The sequence below is a fragment of the Grampus griseus genome, assembly GCF_964374135.1.
Source record: "Grampus griseus genome assembly, chromosome: 3".
NCBI classification, from domain to species: Eukaryota; Metazoa; Chordata; class Mammalia; order Artiodactyla; family Delphinidae; genus Grampus; species Grampus griseus.
Window position 1 is genome coordinate 161,168,186 of NC_139019.1, and position 22,071 is coordinate 161,190,256.

The 22,071-nt window shown below is 62.0% G+C and overlaps 1 protein-coding gene across 8 annotated transcripts; it reads left to right on the forward strand.

The window, feature by feature from the left end:
• Positions 1-5,714: 5,714 nt before the first annotated feature.
• SSBP4 (single stranded DNA binding protein 4) lies at positions 5,715-21,963 on the forward strand. Of its 8 annotated transcripts, XM_082651842.1 has the most exons (17): positions 5,715-6,047; positions 14,080-14,152; positions 14,523-14,584; positions 14,671-14,755; positions 18,179-18,268; positions 18,989-19,048; positions 19,134-19,203; positions 19,362-19,429; positions 19,514-19,581; positions 19,909-19,954; positions 20,053-20,088; positions 20,189-20,243; positions 20,327-20,397; positions 20,476-20,554; positions 20,944-20,972; positions 21,119-21,226; positions 21,597-21,963. In XM_082651842.1, the coding sequence occupies exons 1-17, from the start codon at positions 5,989-5,991 to the stop codon at positions 21,624-21,626; spliced, it is 1,089 nt and encodes a 362-aa protein (XP_082507968.1). In that variant the 5' UTR covers positions 5,715-5,988; the 3' UTR covers positions 21,627-21,963. The 8 variants fall into 8 exon arrangements, with proteins under 8 accessions (XP_082507968.1, XP_082507964.1, XP_082507965.1 ...); XM_082651838.1 differs by having other exon boundaries at positions 19,362-19,581; XM_082651839.1 differs by having other exon boundaries at positions 20,327-20,554.
• The last annotated feature ends 108 nt before the right edge of the window (positions 21,964-22,071 follow it).

Genomic DNA, 22,071 nt, shown 5'->3' on the forward strand with positions numbered 1-22,071 from the left:
ATTTGGAAGCCTACTTGGGGGCATGGGCAAGGTCAACAGAGGTGTACCAGATTCCAAGCCTGATACTCGGGGTCTCAAGAGCCACTCCAAAGGCGCGCTAAGGCGGGGCCCGCTGGGACCCTCCGGAGTTGTACTTGCGAATCTCTGCTGCCCTCGTGTGGCCAGACTCGGGATTGCAGGTTCTGGTGGCTTTGGCAGAGGCAGAGAATTGGTCCCTCCCACTTCTCTGACTCCCAAACTCCATCCCGACCAACACGGGGAGGATGGGGGGAGTTCAAGACGGTCTGTGTCGCTCTCAGGCTGAGACCCCTGAAGGAGGGTACTGGAGGCCTCAGGCCCCAGAACAGAGGGGACATTGGTAATTTTTAACTCATTCGGTCGGCAACAGGTATTTATTAAGCGCCTGTGTGCCAAGACGTGTAAGTGCTAGGGACACAGCACTGAACAAAATGATAGAATTCCCTGCCCTCACAGAACTCATGGGTTACTAGGGACATTGGCAATCAACGTGCAAAAATAAGATTTGCAGGAAAACCCAACAGGGCAATGTGATCCAGATGGTTGGAGGGCCTCTCTGAGGCCTGAAGGACAAAGAGAGGTGGGCTATGGGGAGGGGCTGGGGAAGGGTGTCCAAGGCCGGGAGGACAGCCTGTGCAGAGGCTTTGGGGTGGGAATGAGCTGGGTGCAGACAACAGGATCATGGACAAAACTGACCAGTTTCTGGTCCTTAGTGAGCATCCACTCCCCAGTGCTGTTATTCAGCAGAGGAAGCCCCCCACCCAAAGGGAAGAAAAGACCCCTCCCCCTGTACCGCCCCGGGATCTTAGGACTTCAGGTTGCCATGGAAAATCCACCACAGGAAGAGAGGCGGAGCTCCAGAGAGAGGTGGCGAGGGAGGAGCGTTGCCAGGGCACCCCAAAGTGGGACCCGGTGCCTCCACTCCCTAATGTGCGTCCCCGGGCGAGTGGCTCCCCGGCTTTGAGCCTCAGATGTATCTGCAGAACTTTCTCTGTAGCTGCGATACGTTTCTCCCTCCCCCATTTCTCCCTTCCCTGCTCTTGAGGTTTCCACAAAATGCCTCCAATCTCCCAGAGTATCCCAGACCCAGACAGGGAGCTGGGGGCACTCCGGTGAGTGGGGTGCTGCCTCTGGGTCGCCCATGTATCTCCCTTCATGCTTCTCTGGGCCTCAGTTTCCCCATTCTGTAACATGGGGAGAAAAAAGTGCTGCCTCTCTCAGGAGGCTGCTGGGAGGATTTTAAGGGATGATCAGAGCTGGGCGTACCAATTCCTACGGATTAGTTTGACTCTGGAAAGTGCAGGGCGGAGGGGCGGAGTCTTGATTTGTGAGCTGTGGAGCCATGGAAGGTGCTGGAAGCCTGGCAGTGTACTGGCTCAGGCTGAGCTTCACGGAGGATGAACGGGGGAGTGAGCTGTGGGTTCGACTGAGGCTCCTCCACTCAGCCCTCCTGTGTCCCTTCTCTCGCCTGAGTTCCTCAAGACCCTGAGAGCCTGGGGGCTGAGGTTCAAGGCCACACAGCCGGACCGACAGCGCCAGGGTTCAAACCCAGGTCCAGATCTTCCAAGCGGGGAGTTCTGCCTCCAGGTGACCAGCCTTGGGGTATAACCCCCATTTCGCAAACCCGAGACTACAAGGGTTTGCTGGCTGTCCAAAGAGTCCAGCCTGTCTTAATGACCCTCCGCCCTGTGTCCCTTCACAACCTCCTCCCCCACTACTTGCTCCTCCCACCAGGTCTAGGCTGGAACCCGCAGCCCAGCCTGCGCCGGTGCTCACCAGCTGCTGTGGCTTCTTCCCTCCCGGTGTTGTTTGGGTTTTAATTTTTCTGTTGCAGTTAGAAAATTACCCATAATTACAGCTTCTGAAAGGAAACGTCTCACGGCGCAGACCCTGCTCCCAGCTGTGGCCGCCTCCCACGCACGGCTGAGGAGGGGCTGCAGGGGTCTCCAGCCTGGATCCTGGCCCCTCCCCGAATCCCTCTCTTCCCCCGTCCCCCCCTCCCCATTAACGGGGCTGCTTCCACCTCCTGTGGAGAGGAAAAAGCATCATCGGGAAAACCCAAACTAGCCTTCCCAACGACTCAAGCAACATATTCATGGACCCCTACCGCTGTGTCTGCAGGGAGAGCAGATCCAGAGGGAGGCGGAGGCTGCCAACAGATGACTTAGGCATTATTTTATCATAACAGTGACAAGTCCAACCAAGGCTAGTGCAAAACCAGTAATCTGGAGGAGATGGCCACAGAAGGCAAGGAGTTGGGGGAGGGAGAGATGGAGGAGGAGGAGAAGAAGGGGAGGAGGAGGGAGGAGAAAGAGAAGGGCGAGTGGGGGAGAAGAAGGAATAATGCGGCCAAAAGTCGAAGGAGGCCAGAACAGGCCAGGCCAAGAGCCAGAGAAAAGAGCGCTCCAGGAGGCAGGAACGGCCAGTGCAAAGGCCGAGAGGTGGGTCTGAAGAATGGAAGGGTTGGAAGGGAGTGAGGGGAGGGGTGGCTCCTCCTGCAGGCAATCCCCCTACCCTACAAGCAGAGCCGACTTCGGACTCTCCCAGGCACCGACCCCGACGTTAAGGAGCTGGGGTTTGGGGGCGTCGGTGGTCCCAAGAGTCAGAGACCCAGCTCAGGGCTGCAGTCCCCGGCAGCCACACGGGGGCGACCGGGAGCCGGCAAGGAGCCGCAGGTCTGGGGCCCAGCCTTAACCCTTAGCGCTCCTTGCTTACCGTCCCCCGCCCCCACACCGGCTCCTAAATCAATTCCCGGGCCTGTCAGGTCCTCCAGGGCCTCTTACCGGGTCAACCTCCCTGCCTCCTCCACGCCATCCCGATCTACCTGGCAGCCCCAAGGAGCTTCTTAAAATCCTGACGTAGATCCCGCCCCTCGCGGCTACACACCTTCCTGTGGCTCCCTATTCCTTTTAAAACAAAGCCCAACCCGTCCCCACCAGGAATGGCCCGACCCGTTTCTTCCTTTCCCCCCGCCCTCCTCGCTCTGCTTCCAACACTTTAACCGTGTGCCCACCTCAGGACCTTTGCACTTGCCGTTACTACAATCTGAACATTCTTCTTCCAGATCTTTCGGATCCACCCCCTCCCCTTATTAAATATATATATATATATATATATGTTTTTGCAAGGCGTGCGTTCTGGTTGGTTGTGCACGCGGCTCAGCTCCCCGGACGCCGCATGGGGGCTAGAGCTTGCTCTTCTCCGACTTTTCCGCCGGCGCCGAGGCAGTGTTTTGGAGATCCGTCCCTGTTGCCATGAGAACCGCGCTAGTCTCTCCCGCCGGCCGCGCTTCCCCCTCCGCAGCTAGCCCCGCCACGGGCGCCTCCGCCTCCCAGCCTCCCTCCCTCCGCCTTCCGCCCCTGCGGTCGCCCCGTCCTCTTCACCGGGGTCCCCTCCCTCTGCCCATCACGTGGAACTCCCTGAAATTATCCTACTGTTCGCCAGCTTTTGACTGTCCGCCTTTCCCATCAGACCCTCTGCTCCACAAGCAGTAGCAACGTGTCCCGACTGGGTCCACAGAGCCCGGCACACAGAAGGCACTCAATAAATATTTGTCGGGAGGATGAAGACTCACATCGACTCAAGGAACCGGAGCTCAGAGAGGGCCATGGACCCGCCCAGGGCACACAGAATTCTGGGGAGCAACAGAGCATTAGGAGATAAATGGGGGCGCCTGGGGTGGTGGTGGGAGCGTCCGTGGGAATCACAGCTGTCACCAATACACTGTGTGGCTTGGGTGAGTCACACCCTCTCTGTGCCTGGCCGGGAGTAGTTGGAGAGCGGTGATGGGAACGGGTATTACGATGAGGGTGTCCTTGACGCCCACGTTCACCGGTGGCCCCCGGGTCATTGGGCAGTCCCCATCTCGACGTCCGACTGAAGCTGGCCTGCCGCGCCCCCATTAGTGCGCAGCGCGGGCCCCTCCTCCGCGCCGGCCCGGGGCCCGGGAGGTCCGCGGGAGAGGAAGTTGGGGGAGGGGACGACCTGCTGGACAGGAAGTGGGAAGGGTTGGCGTGTCCCCCCCTCCCCCCCGGCCGTGGCCCCTCGGGATGGAGGCGGGGCTGGGGCCGGCCTGGCCCTTCCCTTCCTCTTCGCCTGTCTGGAACCGCAGCGGTTCAAGACTTCCCGCCCGGCAGAAGACCTGGGTGGGGAGGAGGCCGTTGGAGGCATAATGGGGGGTCGGCCGGCAGCGGGAGGGGCGCTCCGATCATCACATAACACACGACACAGGAAATGTGAGCGCACAGCCACACCACACACGTCCCAGGGAGCCAGCAATCCACCCATTCGGGGAGGCACACACACTAGTGCACAAAACCTGACGCAGCGTCACTCGGCCCCGCACGGCCGCCGCGGACACATAACCACTGTCTCAGAGCCAGGGACAGTTGCCCAGACAGCGACTGGGTGCCTGCCAACCCCCCACGCACAACGACGCACACGTGCACTCACACAGGAACCGCGTGTTTACACACACACTTGTGGTCGTAAAAAGAAAGAAAAACAAAAAAACCTATGGCAAACGTTCACAGAAGCATCTAGACCTAGAGTCACAACTGGACCGCCTCCCGCCACCTAGCCCACGCACGTCCGGCGCACACTGCCCACAGGTACCTTGGCACACAGGCCTCCGCGCCCACCCGACACCCCTGCCCTGCGGGTGTCCTTGCCTCGGTGTCGGCCTCCACCTCTGCACACCTCCTGGGGGGAGAAGAAGGGCCCTAGGAGGGAGAATGGGGTGCCCACTGCCTGCACCCCTGACTCCTGAAAAGGTGCTATTAAAGTTGGAATATTTACAGCTGGCAGCACAGGCTGAGAGGCGGAGCCAGCGGGAATGACCCAGTCAGTCAAGTCACCCAGCACCTACAATTGACACGGAAGTGTGACTGTGGGGCAGTGCAGGGTAGCTCCCAGGGTGTGGCCTGGGTACCCCAGGAGCTTCTTGTCTGTGTGGTGTCTTTGTGCTGCATGTATCTGTGTTGTGTGACTGTGTGTTGCGTGTGACTGAGCCATCTGTGGTTCGGTGAGACCCCAGGTCCCTGTGTGGAGCCCTCGGGAGCCTGCGACGGTGTGCCCCAGGGTGACAGCAAGTAGCTGCGTGGGCTCTTTCCACAGCTGTTGGAAGCTATGGCATAGCGGTGCCGATGCTTGTCTCTGTGCGGCTGTGTGCGTGTGTGAACGTCGAGTGTGTTTCAACGTTCTGTAACAGCCACTATTTGAGCTGTGTATACCTACGTGTGTGACAGTGTATCCCTGGGCAGACTGTGTGTGTGGCGGTTCCCACCCGTGCTGGGCGTGGGTAGCTCTGCGGGGCGATACACCCAGTATAACTGCCTGTAGCTTTACGGGGCTATCAGTAGTTGTTCCAGTAGCTATAGAGACTTACGTGTGCAGTCCTGTGTCGGAGAATGTAGCCGCAACTAAGTGTGTGGCTGTGTTCTTGGGTGTACAATTTGGGTGTATCTGGAAAGTGTGTGTGTAGCCGTGATCAGCTGTGTCCCGCTGTGTGTCCCCGGGTGGCTGTCCCCAGTCGCACCGAGTATGTGTATCCCCGCGCCCCCTCCCCCCGCGGCGGGCACTGCGCGTGCGCGCCCGGCCCACGGTCCCGGCGGCGGGACCCACCCGCGCTCACGCCATCGCCCCTTTAAGAGCGGCGCCCGCGGGCGACGGGGAGGCGGCGGGCGGGGGCGCGCGCGGCGGGAGGAGGGGGCGCGCGCTTCCCGGAACAGCCCGCGCTGAGGGAAGAGAGGAAGAAAATAAAACCCGCGGCCGGAGCCAAAGCTGGAGCTGCCGCCGCCGCCGTCTCAGCCGTCTGGAGCTCCCCCGCGCGGACGATGCCCGCGATGCCCGCGCGGGGCTCGGGGCGGTGAGGCCCGGGGCGCGGGGTAGCTATGGCGACCGGGAGCGCGGCCCGCGGCGCCGCCTGACAGGTGTGGGGCCCCGGCGGCGGCGGCGGCGGCACGGAGCAGCATGTACGCCAAGGGGGGCAAGGGCTCGGCCGTGCCCTCCGACAGCCAGGCACGAGAGAAGTGAGTCGGTGGTCCGGGACCGTGGGAGACGGGGGCGGGGCTCGGTGGCCGCGCCGCTTCCGTGGCCCTAACGCCGGCGGGCACCGCGTGGGGCACGTGGGTGCGGGGCAGGAGCGAGATTTAAGGGGCGCGCGAGACCGGAGGGGCTGGAGGGTCGCAAGCTACTGGGGAGCTCGCTAGACCCAAGGGGCGTGAGGGGCTTAACGGGTCGCGAGATTTGAGGGGACGCGCGAGATTCGAGAGGTCGTGAGAGTAGAAGGGACCCCGGAGACCCGAGGGGGGTGAGATTGCGGGGGCGCGCGAGATTCGAGCGGGACTAGAGGGTCGCGAGACCTTCCCGACGGTTAAGCCTTGGGTGTGGGAGGTTGTGAACGTGTGTGCGCGCGGAGTCGCCATTCGTGCCGCTTCCCCCATCCTCTGGGGAAGTTTCCCGGACAGGCGAGACTGGCCGCTCTGGGCGCCTCCCCCCTCCCCCGCTGCTTACCGAAAGCTTGAGAGACGCGAGAAGGGCTTGAGGGGCGCCGGCCCCACCCCTGAAAGGCCACCTGTCCAGCCGGGCCTGGGGCAGCTGGGTGGGGCCCTTGGGGAAGCCGCAGGATCACAGTCCTGGGGCCCCCACTTGTTCTGGGCATGGCGCTGGGCCGTGGGTAGCAGATGGTCTTAGGCTGGTAGAGGGGCAGGTTCCTAACTCCCAGACTCTGCAGTGAGGGGCGGAGGGCGCTCAGAGCTTCTTGGGGTGGGGAGGAAGCTGAGCTGTTGTGCTTGTCTCGTGGCCCTGCCACTTACCTGCCCTGTGGCTTTGGGTGAGGGAGCACTCCCTCTTAGGCTTATTTTCCTATCCTGAGAAATGCAGACATAATAACAGTGCTGTCTCTTAGGTTTGGGGAGTGTTTGAAAGGTGCTAGGACGTGTGACTGTCTCACAGCAAGGGCACCCAACAGTTTGCGATATTGTTAAAATGCCAGGGAAAAGAGAAGGCTTCTGATGTCTGATGGCCAATGGCTGATTTGCAGGATCCTAGAAGTCAAGCCACCTAGGGCGGGAAACCAGCTGCTGGAGCAGTTAGGAGGCTGAGTTATTGGGGAGAGGTCCCATGATGACTCTCTTTGAGGGCCAGAGCGGGAGTGAGGACTTGAATGTCTGGGCAGTGAAAAGGAGCCCTGAATATGGGCTGTCTCCTGTCTTTTCTTCCTGGACTGACACTGGGGCACCACCTCTCCCCCCAACCCAAGGATGAGTGTCCATTCTCTACCCAGCCTCGGGGTCATTTTGGAGAAGAGATTCTTCTGGCCAGGAGATGCTAGACAGATGATTGCCCTTCCAGACCTCTCTTGTCTGCACAGTTATGAGGTTGGGGTCCATTTCCAAGCACCATTAAGCAGGAAGACTTTTTGAAACTGGCACCTGGCTCCTGCCCAGGTTGGAAGCAGGGGGGTGTAGCCACCCCACTCCTGGGGATCTTGGCACATCTCCAGCCATCCTTGTACCCTGGCTTCTGGGCTCTGGGGGCTACCACTTCCCCAGTGGGAATCGTTCACTTGTTCAGACATGTGCTGGGCTGGGTCTTGGGGTGTAGTGGTTGGGAAGCCAGGCCCTGGTCCTGAAGAAGCCCACATCCTAGCTAGGAGGCAAGTGAGTTACTCAGCAAGCCGATGGAAGGATCTGGAGCTATGCTCTGAGAAAAGCAAAATGGGAAAGTGGGCGGTAGTGAACTGTGAGGAGGTGTGTCAGGTGTGCAGAGACCTGGAGGAAGAACCGATGGCTGAGGGCACAGCAAGTGCAAAGGCCCTAGGGCGAGGCCAGGCCAAAGAGCTGGGGCTGGTGCCCAGGGTGGGGATGTGCTGTGTGGGCCAGAGAGGCTTGTGTTCCAAAGTACACTCCAGCTCCTTTGTGGAGTGGGGCTTACTGGGGGTCGCGTGAGGGTAGAGGGCCAGGAGACCTGGGGGAGGCAGGCACAGTTATCTGGGAGAGAGCTAATGGTGGCAGCTTAGGGGGTGGCTGTGGAGATAAGCGAAGGGAGGAAATAGGTTTGAGCTGGGGTCATGGTGTTTGGCGTGCGCTTCAATCCCACTAGACAGTCCAGGAGAGATTTTGACTCTTTGAACCGGGCCTCGGCTCTTGGCTAGGGATAGAAGAGGGGGTTATCTGACCTCTTGGCCAGAGCCATCCTGCACTCATCCATTTCTTGTCGAGAGGGTCCTGTAGCAGTGTTGGCTTGGAGACGAGGTTCTGCCGCTAAAGAAAGTTTGGAAAACACCAGATGGTGGCATTCACTTCACTGACGGGGATGCCAGGCCCTGGAGAGGAAGGACCCTGCTGAAGACTCAGGTTCTGGGGCACAGGAGAGCTCTCAGATGCTTGGGGCTGATACACTAGAGAGGCAGGCTGGTTGCTCTGAGCCTCAGTTTCCCCTCTGAAACACGGACAGCCGGCCTTGCAGGATTCTCACGAGGACTGGGGGAGAGGCTGCAGATAGAGCACCCCTCACAGGCATTCACCAATCATGCCACTTCCCGTCTCTGGGACTTGGTTTCCTCCTCCATGAAATGGGGTGAAGGGGGTTCCACTGCTCGACTCTCCAGGACTGTTTTTTCCTCCCTGATCTCACCCTCCTGACTCCTCCTGCCCTTCCTCTTTTTCCTTCTTGGGCCCCTGTCCTGAGCCCCCTCTGGCTCCCCATCTCAGCACTAGGTCTGGGCTAGCCTGTCCCAGAAATGGACTTAGTGCCTGCTTGGTGCACAGATGGTGGGTCCCTGCTCTTGGGGGCTCACAGCAAACCGTGGTGACTTCTGGGTCCAGGGAATACAAGGAAGGGATGGCAGGGTGGGCGAGAGGGAGGCTGGGGTCTGAGTGGGCTGCCTGCAGGAAGACACAGCCTCTCCTTGTGTGAGTGATGAACACTCCAACCTACAGGGAAACCCCGAGATCACTTCCTACCCAGAACTAACTAGCGCTTGCATTCGGTCACTGGTTTCAGGTCTCTTTAAATAAGATGAAGGTGACAGGGACAGTTGAAGGCCCCTGTGTCCCCTTTGCATCCCTTCCCCCTTCCAGCCCCAGAGGCTGTGCTGTCCTAAGTTGAGGGGAGAGATCTAAATGTTTGCATCGTGTGTGTACATCCTTGAACACTTTAAGTGCTGCCACGTGGGTTTAGAATAGTTCCGTAAGTGATGGTCACTGTCAGTGTCACTGGGTGTCTTGTGTTTTTCTCCCAGGATTAGTTTTGTTTTTGTTTTTTTTTAAGATTTATTTAGTACTTATTTATTTTTGACTGCGTCGGGTCTTAGTTGTGGCACACGGGATCTTCGTTGAGGCATGCAGATTATTTTGTTGCGGCATGCGGGCTTCTCTTTAGTTGTGGCAGCGGGTTTTCTCTCTGTAATTGTGGCGCGTGGGCTCCAGGGCGTGTGGGCTCTGTAGGTTGCAGCACGCGGGCTCTCGTTGAGGCGCGTGAGCTCAGTAGTTGTGGCACACATGCCTAGTTGCCCAGCAGCATGTGGGATCTTAGTTCCCTGACCAAGGACGGAACCCGCGTCCCCTGCATTGGAAGGCGTATTCTCTATCACTGGACCACCAGGGAAGTCCCCAGGGTTAGTTCTGATATGGGCACATCACCTCAGGTAGTTTGTTCATTATCCCAGCAGGCAAGGGACTCACCGTGTGTCTGTCCCATCCCTAGCTGGGCTTCCAGGTGCCCATGCCCGTGGGCATCCTTGTTGGAGGGGGGTGCATGGGTAAGAGGTTCTTGAGAAAGGAGCCCCCAAACTGAGTCCTGGAGGCTGAGCAGAGCCCGTGGACACAGGGGAGCTTTCTGGGAAGGTCTTGAGGCAGTATCTGGGGGACAAATGCTGGGATGGAATTTGTTAGTGGGGGCGGTTACTTTGACTGCTGGGTAGGAGAAAGGCTGTAAGGGGCAAATGTGGAGGCTGCCAGGAGGCCAGTGAGGAGGGTGGCCACCACCCTGGCTCTTAAGAGCTGAGGGCCTGGCCATGAGGGTAGCAGAGGGGAGGGAGGAAATGTGTTGGCTGGAGAGTCCCTTAGGGGCGTCAGTGCGACCTGGTGATGGATTAGATGGGGGTGAGGGGGTGACACAAGGCCTTGAGTAGAGAGGGCTTCTTCCAGCCCCCAGCAGTATGTGCCTCCAGGGGCTTTAAAGGGGAGGGGGAGCCTGGCAGGGAGCACCTCTTACCTTAATTCTTGGTTATTATGGTAATTCTTGATGATGAAGGTAGTACTGCTGCGTTTTAGTCCGGGAGGCTCCAGTACCCCATTCTGTCACCACTTCCCTGTGCAGCTGCAGCTTCTCCCCATGAGCACTCCAGGTCCGGGCACCCTGTATCCTCCAGGTCACCGTTCCTTCTGGAGGGAGGGCCCCCGGTGCACCCCACACTCCCTCCCATCTCCTGCCCTCTTGCGTCGGGAGCCCCCCTGATGGGTGGGCTCTTCATTCTGCAGGTCATTTGCTGACCAGGGCTGGGGTGGGGCCAGGATTTGGATCCAGAGCCCAGGCCCTTTCCCACAACCCATCTCAGGGCCTAGACAGCGACCTGCAAGCCATAAGCCCTCCCTGAGTGGCGGGCCCTGGAGGTCCCGAAGCAACCTGACCAGATGTCCAGGCTTCAAAAGTTTTCACTGAAAACAAACAAAGAAAGCTGCTCACGGTTCTCTGAGACTTGATAAAAATTAAAGTACCAGCATATAAGAGAAATCAAGCAAAACTGAAAACCTTCTCTGGCTTCTCTTTGCTCTTGGGATAAAACCCCAAATTCTTAACATCAGAATAGTAAGTAAGTGCTGACCTTCATAAGTGCCTACTGGACATCCCGGGAGCGAGGGGGCTCAGGGTTGGTTGGTTCATTCATTGGGGTGGCTGGGGGCCCAGGATGCCCAGCGCTGTGTAAGCTCAGGAGTGAGACGAGGTCCCGCCCTCCCAAAGCTACATCCAGTGGGGGCTGCAGGCAGTAAGCAGAGGGCCTTGTGTCAAATGGAGATAAATATGATGGGGGGCAGGTGGAGAATGGAGCAGGGCTGCCGTTAGAAGTGATAGGGAAGCCTCTGCCCCGTGACTTTGGAGCCATGAGGGTCTCTAGCAGAAGTGTCTCAGGCAGGGAAATGGCCTGTGCAAAGGCCCTGGGGTGGAGAGGTAGAGAGTGGCCAACGTGTGTGGGAGGCACTGAAGGGTCTGAGTGAGGAGTGCTGGTGGGGAGGGGAGGAAGCAGCCCCTAGAGGGGCCCTGTTGAGATCCAGGTAAGTGATAGTGGTGGCCTGGACCAAGTGTGTGCTGAGGAAGGCAGGAAGAAGGCTCAGAATCAGGAGAGAGAGTGCTTTTTCCTTAAGTTTTTCCCCTAAATTCAATAAATGTAGTGATCTCTGGGGGACAGCTAGGTGGATCTTCACACTTGCGCCACACCTATGTGAGTCAAGACCACCCGGGTCAGGGAACAGGAGGGGAAGAAGCTGGGGTGGGGCTGGGCCTTTAAGATGTCAAGTGGACGGCAGACCCTGAGTTCACAGGGGAGGCCAGGCTGGAGGAACCCTGTGGGCAGCTGCACCACGTCAGTCATCAACATCAAAGCAGGAGGGGAGGCCACCCAGGGAGAAGAGAGGAGAGCTGGGGCAGGGCCGGAGGAGGGAGGGGAGCGGGCAGTGGTGGGCTCCGGGACCTGCATCCTGGGTCCGATGCCACCCCTGGCCAGTGGAGGGTGAGAGGTGATGGAGAGGGACCCGATGGGCTGGCAGCATAGAGCCCTTGGTGGCCTTAGTGGGAGCCAGCATGTTCTTCAGGAGGCTCCCTGAACCCTGAGGAGAGGCTTCTGCTCTTGGTGGGGGTGGGACCAGACTGCAGCCCCCCATGTGCTCCCCTGCCCTGCTGCACTTCCCTTCTGGGCAGCCTACTTGGATCCCCCCACTCTGTCTTGCTCCCTGTCTCTGGGTACCTCATTCCCTGCACCGTTCGTTCCCCAAGGTGGCAGGGGGCCAGCTGGATCTCTTCAAACCTCTCTATTTGCCTGGAGGGTCGGTTGGTGAGCAGGCTGGGGCTGCTCAGGTCTCCTCCGGCCCCATTGACTTTTCATGTTCATTTCTTCACTGATGGACTCAGGCCTGGTAGATGCAGTCCACTCGTGAAGGCTCAGGAAACCTCTAGAAAGGGAGGGGGGTCCCAGGAGTGAGTTGGACAGGTGAGCCTGGAGGCTGGGGGGTGAGGAAGACCACTGGGCTGGAGAAGGGTGGATGCTGCCAGGGTGCGATGTTGGAACCTGGGGGTGCCCGGGCTGGAGGCGCTGCTGAGAGGGGTGTGATGATGAGGCAGGAACCTTGGCCAGTCTTGGGGGAGACCCATGCTCAGAACTATGTGAGCCCCACAAATCCTACCCCTCTGTGACCTGTTTCTGTCCCTCCGGTGGCTGTCACAGCTCGCGTGGTGTAATGTGAGCTGTGGACATACCTTGCCCTGGTTCAGCTGCCCACCCGGACTCCCTAATGTCCCCCCTTGTACTTCTGTAGCACACACTACCTTCCACCCCACCAGATGACTTACCTCCTCCTTTGTATTTTTGCTCCTCCGTCTCTCCCCGTGAGCAGGTAGCCTCCAGGGAGACAGGGGTCTGTTGTGTTCACTGCTCAAGGAGGTGAATGTTTGTTGAATGAATGACTGAAAGGACGGATGGATGGATGAAGGAAGGAAAAGAGGGTCCAGGGCAAGGGCAGAAGCCATGGGGTGGGGCCTGGGACAGAAGGGCTAGAACTGCCTTGGTGAGGTCTGAGCTGGAACTGGGGGCGGGGGTGCTCTGCAGAGGGGGCTGGGATGTGAGGATTGAGCAGCCTGGCTGGGAAGGGTGAGAGAAAGCAGGAGCATGAGTCAAAGCAAGGTTATTTCAGTATGGGGCCATCAGCCAGGGGAGGGAGGCCAGCTGAGCGGGGAGGCATCTGGAAGGGCCTACAGCTTTCACCGGAGCAGCCTCAGGCTGGCCCTTGGGGAGCCCCCGGTCTTAGATCCAGACTCCCCTCGGTCCACCTGGGGCCTGGCTGGGTAGTAGGAAGACCCTGGAGGTGCCCGGAGGGGCCGGTACTGGTAGAGTGGGGGCTGGGGAATGGGTGACCCTAGCGGGTGGGGAATTGTCCCTCTGCTGGCGGGTGTGGAAGACAGATTGGGGTGTGGTGGAGGCCAATGGATGGTGTTGCTGGTTGGAGTGTGGCCTGTGCTCTTGGGGTGGGCAGTGGCCAGTTGGTGTGTGCAGGGGTACTGGGCACTGTGGGCATTTGGACAGGGCGGTGCCGTGGCAGCTGAGTGGCACTGCTGGCCCTACCTCCCGTTTCCCCAGACTCCCCCTTGGGGGGCTGGTGTGGATGTGTCATAGCCACCACTGGCGGATGGGAACTGATCCTGAGGGAAAGGATGGGGTCTAGGGAAACCTGGAGGAGGAAGACCTCAGGTCAGAGAGCCCCTTTTCTTCCTTGGCAGGTGAGGCTGGGAGTGAGTTAGGCCCTGGGCCCTGGCCACATGGCCCGGGGTGCCTGCCGGGAGACCCCACCCAGAGCACAAACTAGAGTGAAGCCCAGGAGCCATTTCTCCAAGGAGAGGAACTCCCTGGGGCCAAGGCTGCTATAAGGTCTCAGCATTGGCAGGATGGGGCCAGGACTTGGTCCATCAGGGGGGTGTTGAACTGAGAATTTGGCCTGGAGGTGGGGGGCTGGGAACTGCTAGGAGTGCTGCCTAGAGGAGGGGCCTGCAGGCTGTGTGTTGATGGATGTGTAGGAGTTGGCCAGGCTGAGCAACTGGTGAGGAGGCCATCTCTTCTCAGGGGTGGGGGAGGTGGGGCGAGGGGGAGACCAGCAGAGGGAAGTGAGTGAGGCTGGCAGTAGGTGGTAGGTACAATGAGGGGCTCACTGTGGGCCCCTGCCCCTCTCCACCTTCCCACCAGAGGGCAGGTGCCGCACCTTAAAACCCCTCCCAGGGACCCTCGGGGCAGAGCTTTGGGTCTGCCTGGACCTCCTGAGAGCCTGAGCCGGCCCCCACCCCTCCCGCCTGCAGGTTGGCGCTGTACGTGTATGAGTACCTGCTGCACGTTGGTGCCCAGAAGTCAGCCCAGACCTTTCTGTCCGAGGTAAGCTGTCCTGGCCAGGCAGGGCCCCCACAGCCAGCCCCTTCCTTGGCACCCACATCCTGGGGTCCTCCCTAACCCATTTTTATCAGGTCTCCGTGGTGGGGTTGGGTTGTGCCCTGGGAACTGAGGGCTGCGGAGCGGCAGGGCTGGCATCCTGGTATCTGCCCATCCATCTGAGGATCTGCCTCCCGCTCCTCTGTCCCTGTCCTCACCAAGCTGTCCCCCTCCTGGCTCCCTTGCTCTGATCTGCTGGTTTCCTGACCCGGTGTTTCCTGGGCCCCGGGCTTGGGTTGGGGCTGCCTCTTGGGAGGGGAAGGGGTCAGACAGGGCCAGGCCGTTAGCCCTCACCTTCCTTCCCTCTCCCCTGCAGATCCGATGGGAGAAGAACATTACGCTGGGGGAGCCCCCGGGCTTCCTGCATTCCTGGTGGTGGTGCGCGCAAGGCTGGTGTGGGTGGGACATGGGGGGGGCTGGGGGGGGCGCGTGGGGAAACCATCGTCCCCCCCTGCCGCCCACAGCGTGTTCTGGGACTTGTACTGTGCAGCGCCCGACCGCAGAGAGGCGTGCGAGCACTCGAGTGAAGCCAAGGCCTTCCAGGACTACGTGAGTCCCCGCCCCAGGGGCTGGGACCAGGGCTCACGGGTGTGGGCAGGGTCCTGTGGCCTTGGGGGGCTGCATGGCCGGAAGCTGGCTCAGGTGGGCTAGTGGGCCAGGCTGTGGGGTTTGACCTGAGATCATGGCTTCTGTGGGGTCCCTCTGCCCCCCACTGCACCCAACTCCTGACGGTCCCCATGAGCCCCACACCCTCCCGAGGCCAGCTCCTCCTTTGCTCCCCCTCACGTGAACCCTATGTGGAACCAGGTAGACAGTACCACAGCTCCTGCCTCCCTAGCTCCGTGTATGCAGGGCCGGACGGGTGGCCACCACTGCTTGTCCCCTCCCACCCCAGCCTTTCCAAGCCTTCTGGGGTGGGGGCCCAGGCAGGGGTGCTGGGGGACGGCTAACTGCCTGTGCACCCTGGAGCAGGAGAGGCCGAGCACTTGGCAGATCTCCCAACCTTGCTCTGCGACTGGGGCTGCTGACTTCACGTCTTTGGCCTCAGTTTCATACAAGTTGAGTGGGAGTCAGAGGCCTGTCCCGAGAGGTGGGTGGGTAACGTGAGGGGGCGGGCGCCACCTTGTTGTCATGGGGAGATGGCAGCCCCCTGCCTTTAACTTCTTCACCCTGGCCCGTGGGGATTGGCCACCTGGCCCCTGAGAGAGGTTCCCCCTGCCCTCCCCCCTCCCTTGCAACCACTCTTCCTGCAGTGGGCACCTTCACATCCTGAGCCCTCTGCTCTGCTGCGCCCTCTGCTCTGCTGTGCCCCTCAGGGCCTGGCTGTTCCCCGCCCTCTGCGGTTAGTCTGGGTCCCACACCACGCACGGCCTCGCCAACAGAGAGGCCCCCCTGTGGAGGCGTGCAGGCCTCTGCAGGGCCAGGGTGCAGCCCGAGAAGGCTGGGGTTCACCATATCCCTGAAGACGCCCCATGCACGCTGTATGCGCATTTATGGGAGCCGAGGTCGCTGCTGTTCACCCCCATCAGGTCCCACTATTCATGTTGTGGTCCCGCCAGAACTGGGGTAACAGAAGTGTGTGTAGCTGTGTGCGTGCGTGACTCCGCGTGGGCCCAGCTCTCTCTCCCCAATGTAGTCCCCAGCTCCTCCCTTTGCCTCTCCTGGGCCCCTTGAGCTCTGTTTCCCCTCCCGGGCTGCGCAGCCCTTCCCTCTCCGCGCCTGCCTTCGTCCCCGCCCCGAGCCTGGCGCCTCCGGGGAGGGGAGAGCGCGGTCTCCCAGCGGAATGAGCGCGCTTCCTGGGGCGCGCTGCTGGTTACCATGGCAGCAGGGCGCGTCAAGGGAGGGGGGTGGCGCCCCGTCCCTGGGGTGACAGGGTCCCTGTGTCAGCAGACTGAAGCCAGCTACACGTTCTGCCCCACCTCTGCACTTACTGGGGGTGGGGTGAAGGGGCGTCCTGCCGCCTCTCCCTCGCAGTCGGGGCTCCCTCCTCCCGCCCTCCGCCCCCTGAGGGGGCTCAGTCAGAGCCTCCCGGCTGGGGGCCAACCTCGGCGTCTCCAGGAAACGCGAGCGCGCCCAGCCTGTTGTTATGGCAACGCAGGCCAGGCTGGCGCCTCTGGGGGTGGTTGATTGACTTGGGGGGTCCAGCTCAGGTCACCCGACCGGGAGGGTGGGCCCTACCCCCCACCCCCCACCCCCCAACCCTGGATTAACCCTTCAAGGCCTAGAGTTGGGGAGCCCCATCTTCTCCCCGCCCCCACACCTCACGGTCTGGAGCGGCAGCCACCCGCACCACCACCCTCCCCAACCAGGAAATGCTCTGGCGCCTGCTGCGGCTCAAAAGGGGGGCTGCGCTCCTGCCCTCCGTAAGGGTTGGGGAGGGGTGGACAGACCCAGGGCTCAGAGCTGTTTCCCTCCAGCCACTGAGGCCGGCGCCAGCGAGAGTAGCTGCTCTAAGCCATCGTGTTGTGTTTGTGGGAGAGGGTGAGGTGGAGGGCAGGGGTGACCCAGCATTTTGGAGAGGGGCTGAGAGCTTCGTCCCCCTCCACCCCCGGGGTCACTTGGGTTTTCAAAGATTTGTGCTGGGCCCTGCGAGTGCTCGCACTGGTACCCTCCCAACTTGGGCCTGGGTAGAAATCCATTAGAGGCTGACCTTTGAGAAGGAGCAAGAAGGGGGCAGGTGTCAGTCCACAAAGGGAAGGGTGTGACTCCAGGGGCCCTGCTCCGACCCAGACGAGGGGCCCCTTTCCCCACTTCTGTAGGGCAGGATGCACTGTGTGACCATGGGCTAAGTGCTTAACTCTTCGGAACCCAAGTGGCTGCAGTTCCACAAATTCCTGAGTGCCCCTGTGTGCTGGCTTGTGCCAGCTGCAGGGACAGCAGTGACCCAGACAGATCAGCCTCTTCCTTTTGGGGCCTGGAGGCGGAGGGGGGAAGATGATGCAGCCACAAGAGTCAAGGGGCCTTAAGAGAAGTGCCCTACTCAATGCCTGCAGTGTCTTCCCCCGTCCCTATCCTTTTGATGTGTCTCCTCTGCCCTAAAGACTAGGCCTCTATCTCCCCCTTTCCCCCTGCTCTGTGGGCCCCAAAGGCAGACAAGCCTGGGACTTGGAACCGACCAGAGGAAGTGGCCTGTCAGCCTGTCCCCCTGCCAACTCTGGGCCTGCCACCAGCATCTCCACCCTTGGCAGACATGGGAACTCCCCTCTCAGGCACCCGGTCTTCCCCCCTCCTCCATCTGAAGAGAGGTTGGGGGCCTGGAGACCCCACTGCAGAGTTCTGCTCTTCCTTCCCCTCCTTCCTGGAGGAGGAGGAGGGGCAGTGGTCTGTACAGTAGCTCCAAGGAGGAGCCCTCTGGGAGGGAGGTTCATCTTGAAGCTGTCTATTGATTTTTTTGTCTGTTGATTTGAGGTGTCTTGGGGGCCCAGCTAACCTGCATTGCCAGGCAGGAGGAATCAGGGCTGGTTGGGTTCGGCTGGGAGTGGGGGACTGTGCCCCCACCCATCTGAAGTTAGATTCAGACCAAAAGAACAAGGCTGTGCTAGAAGGATGCGGCACGCACTGGAGTCCTGGGTGGATGGCATTTTCAGACCCCCGGAATCCTCAGGGTGGGGACATGGGGGGCTGAGGTCCCTGATCACCTGGGCTGTGGGCTCAGCCAGGCTGGGCCCTGATCACCTCCAGGGTCACGGGTTCAGCAAGGAGGCAGAGCCCTTGCCGAGGGCCACCCAGCACATCTGGTTGCTAAGCCAGGGTGGGGACAGGGGCCGCAGCTCTTCCCTCACCTAGAGCCGCCTCCCCCCTCCCCCTCCCCTCCCCCCTCCACTGCCCCCCCCCCCCGCAAATCCTCCCGTGCCTGAGTAGTTGGATGGCTTGGGTTCCTTGTTCCGTGGGGCCAGCTGCTTGAGGATAGAAGGAAACACTTGGACAGGAAGTGACCTGACTTGGCTCTTGCCATCTCCCCCACCCCTGCAGAGCGCTGCAGCGGCCCCCAGCCCGGTGATGGGGAGCATGGCTCCCAATGATGCAATGGCATCAGGCCCCATGGCAACCGGCTTCTTCCAGGTATAGCCGGGGCTGGGGCTCCCTGTCTCCTGACCCTGGGTGGGCTTGTGTGGGAGGGTGACAGGCAGGGGCAATGACGGGGTGGGTATGCCCCTGCGGGCCTCGGTAGTGCTGGTGAGGGAGGGGCCATCTGGCCTGGGCCCCGCTGCGGGAGGGGGCGGGGTCTCTGCACTAGGCCTGCGCCTGTGTGTGTCGGGGCGCCTGGGGCCGCACAGCTTGGCTCGCTGAACCACGGGTCCTGCCCATGACCTCCCCCTTTGGGTCCACCCCACCCCCGCTACGTCCCGCAGATGGGGCTAGTTGGCCCACTCTCCTGCCTCCACGGTGTCCCCTCCCCTCCCTGGCCAGGCTCAGCAGAGCCACAGGAAACCGTGGAACTTCGGGTGACCTCGCTCCTCCCAACCCACCTGGTTCTGTCCTCCTAGGGCCCCCCCCGGCTCCCAGCCTCCCCCCGACAACCCCAACGCCCCCATGATGGGGCCTCAGGTTCCGGTAAGGACCTGTGGTGCCCCGCCCCCTCGAGCACGCACACCCCTCCCCCTGGCTCTTGGGCCCGTCCCACTGCGCTCCCACGCCCCCGGCGCGGCTGGCTGAGGTCTGCCGGCTGGTCTTGGAGGAGGGGGAGTATCCAGGCTGGGGGCCCGGGTGTGGCAGGAAGCGGGTAGCTTTGGGGGCTGAGTAGGTGGGGGGAGGTGCTGATCCCCGGCCCACCTCTTCCAGCCCTTCATGTCACCGCGGTTCCCAGGGGGCCCTCGGCCCACCCTGCGGATGCCGAGTCAGGTGAGAGAGGGATGAGGGGAGGGGGGTAAGGAATTGGGCCGGGGTGGGGGCACCCACACTCAGTGCTGCCACTCCCCCTCCGCAGCCTCCCGTGGGCCTACCCGGTTCCCAGCCCCTCCTCCCTGGCGCCATGGACCCCTCCCCACGTGCTCAGGGTGAGTAGGGAAGCTCCCGCTGCTGTCCCCCGCCTCCCGTCAGGATCCCAGAGCCAGTTCCCCGCCGCCCACCGTGCAGGAATACCCCCAACCCCCAGCACAGCGCCTGTCCACACCGGGGAACGGCCGCGGCCTGAGCCCTCTTCCTTCTGCCCCAGGTCATTCGAGCATGGGCCCGATGCAGAGGGTGACGCCTCCACGGGGCATGACCAGCGTTGGGCCCCAGGTAAGGGCTGGGCCCAGGCGACAGGGCAGCTTCAGGGGCTGCCCTCTCTCGGTTTGCCCTCTCACGGCCCCTTTACCTTCACAGAGCTACGGAAGTGGCATGCGGCCCCCACCCAACTCTCTTGCTGGCCCGGGTTTGCCCACCATGAACATGTAAGGCCCTCAGGAACCCCCGAGAGTGTGCCCATGTGGGTCACCACCCAGCTTCATGGGCTGGGTATGCTGGGGCAGACCCCGAAGCCGCACAACAGTCCCGATACTGTTTACGCCACTGCTGGGTGGGGAAACTCGGGCTCAAAGACCAGTGAGTGACGGATGGGGTTGGGATTTGAAGGCTGGCCTGGCATCTGCTTGGTTACTTCTCGGCCAACATCTGCTGCTCTGAGGGCACGTGGGGCAGGCTGGGGGTGTCAGGGAGTGTGTGCTGGGGGGCTGTGTACCGCCTGGCTTAGACCCAGGGTCCACCACTGTCTGTTCTAGGGGACCCGGAGTGCGTGGCCCATGGGCCAGCCCCAGTGGCAACTCGGTGAGTGTCGGGATGGCGTTGGTGTGTGTGTGGGGGGGGATTAGGAGTGTGCGAGTTGGTAGAGTGGGCGGACTGCTCACAGCTGCCCATCTCCCCAGATCCCCTACTCCTCTTCCTCCCCTGGCAGCTACACGGTGAGTGATGCCGAAGCTGGGACACCCGACCTGGGGGCAGCGGTTGTGGGGTGGCAGTTGGAGAGCTTTTCTCACCTTCTTTGTCTCCCTCTGTGTGCAGGGACCCCCAGGAGGAGGTGGGCCCCCTGGAACACCCATCATGCCCAGCCCTGGAGGTACTACAGCCTGGGCGGGGCATAGGGAGGGGTGTGTTTGGGTGAGGCCCTCTCACACCCCACCCCCTCACGTGCTGCCTCAGACTCCACCAACTCCAGTGAGAACATGTACACCATCATGAACCCCATCGGGCCAGGCGCCGGCAGGGCTAATGTGAGCTGGGGCTTGCGGGGGTCGGGGTGGGGGCGGAGAGGTGGTGGCCCGAGGCCCAAGCTGCTCCTCTGCCTGCAGTTCCCGCTTGGCCCTGGTCCGGAGGCCCCCATGGCCGCCATGAGTGCGATGGAGCCTCACCATGTAAACGGATCCCTGGGTGAGTGGGCGGAGTCCCGGGACACACAGACACCCACACACACGCCCCCACCCAGCTGCTTCGCGAGCCTCGTGCGCACCCTGGCGGCCCCCTTCAGTCCCTCCGCCTCTGTGCTTAGCCGGCGTTGGGGGCGCGCCCCGAGCTTCTCTGGGCTCGGTGACTGGGGCTGGCAGCGCTGCGGGGAGGGTCCAGTAACTAAACCGGGGGGACGCCCGGCCGCCGGCACTGACCCACCACCCCAGATCTGGGCCCTCGGCCCGGGACCCCCGGCGGTGCCCCAGTGGGCTGGGCCGAGGGAGGGGGCGCGGCCGCCGGGGAAGTTCGGGAAGGGGTCGGTGGAGCCGGCTTGGCGCGTCTGAGCCGCGTCACCGCCGTCTGTCGGTCCACAGGCTCGGGCGATCTGGACGGGTTGCCGAAGGTGAGGGGGCCGCGCTCCTGCGGGGGGCGGGGGGCGGGGCTGCGGGGTCGGCCCGCGTGGAGAGGCCTAGTCCTGGTTGGGCCGCGCGGCGGTCGGGGCCTGGCCCGCGGGGCGGGGTGTTCCGCTCTGACCGCGGCCGCCCCCAGAGCTCCCCCGGCGCCGTGGCCGGCCTGAGCAACACCCCGGGCACCCCGCGGGACGACGGCGAGATGGCGGCCGCCGGGACCTTCCTGCACCCGTTCCCGAGCGAAAGCGTAAGCGACTGCGTCGACTCCCCCCCCGCGGCGGCGTCGGGCCGGAGGGGCCTGGCGGGCAGACCCCGGCGGGGCGGCCGGGGGGCCAGAGCAAGACCGTGACCGCGGCGGGCCAGGTGGGGGGGCGGCCGCGGCATCCTTCCCTTCCTCCCGCCTTCCCCTCCCCAGGCCCGCCCTATCGCCCCGCCCCGCCCACATCCCACCCCAACCCTGGGACCCGCGGCCCAGGGCGGCCTCCCCACGCATCAACACCTGGTCCCTTTCCATCCCACGTCCACCCCGCCCTGTTCCCCCTTCCCCCCGGGGGCGGGTCCCAGCCTAGGCCGGAACTGAGCCGGCCCCCGCGCGCCACCCCCTCGTCTTTCCGCAGTACTCCCCCGGGATGACCATGAGCGTGTGATGGGGCCGCAGCCCCTTGCCCACTGCCGACCTCGGCTTCTGCCCAGCGCCCCTGCCCAGGGCCAAGGTCCAGGGGCTCGGGTGGTCTGCAGGGTGAGGGTCTGAGGTCACACCGCGGGCAACTGGACTCCCGGTCAAGGCTTGGATGGCTGGGAGGCCCCGCGCGAAGGACTCATTCATTTTATAAAAAAACGCAAGGACCTCAGAGACGTTCTTTCTTGTATGGGCCCTTCCCGCCATTTCTGTTTTGTCCAGGGGGCTCCTTGGGGGATTTCCTTTCCCCTGGAGCGCAGGGGTGGGCCCCAACAATAAACATAACTCGATTTTGGTTTTTGGCATCTGTTCTCGGGTTTCTTTGCTTTGGCTTATAGCCACAGCCTGCTTAGCCTAACCTTCAAGGGTTGTGGTTAGGCAGAGCCCCCCTCCCCCCGGGGGTTCTGGAAAGC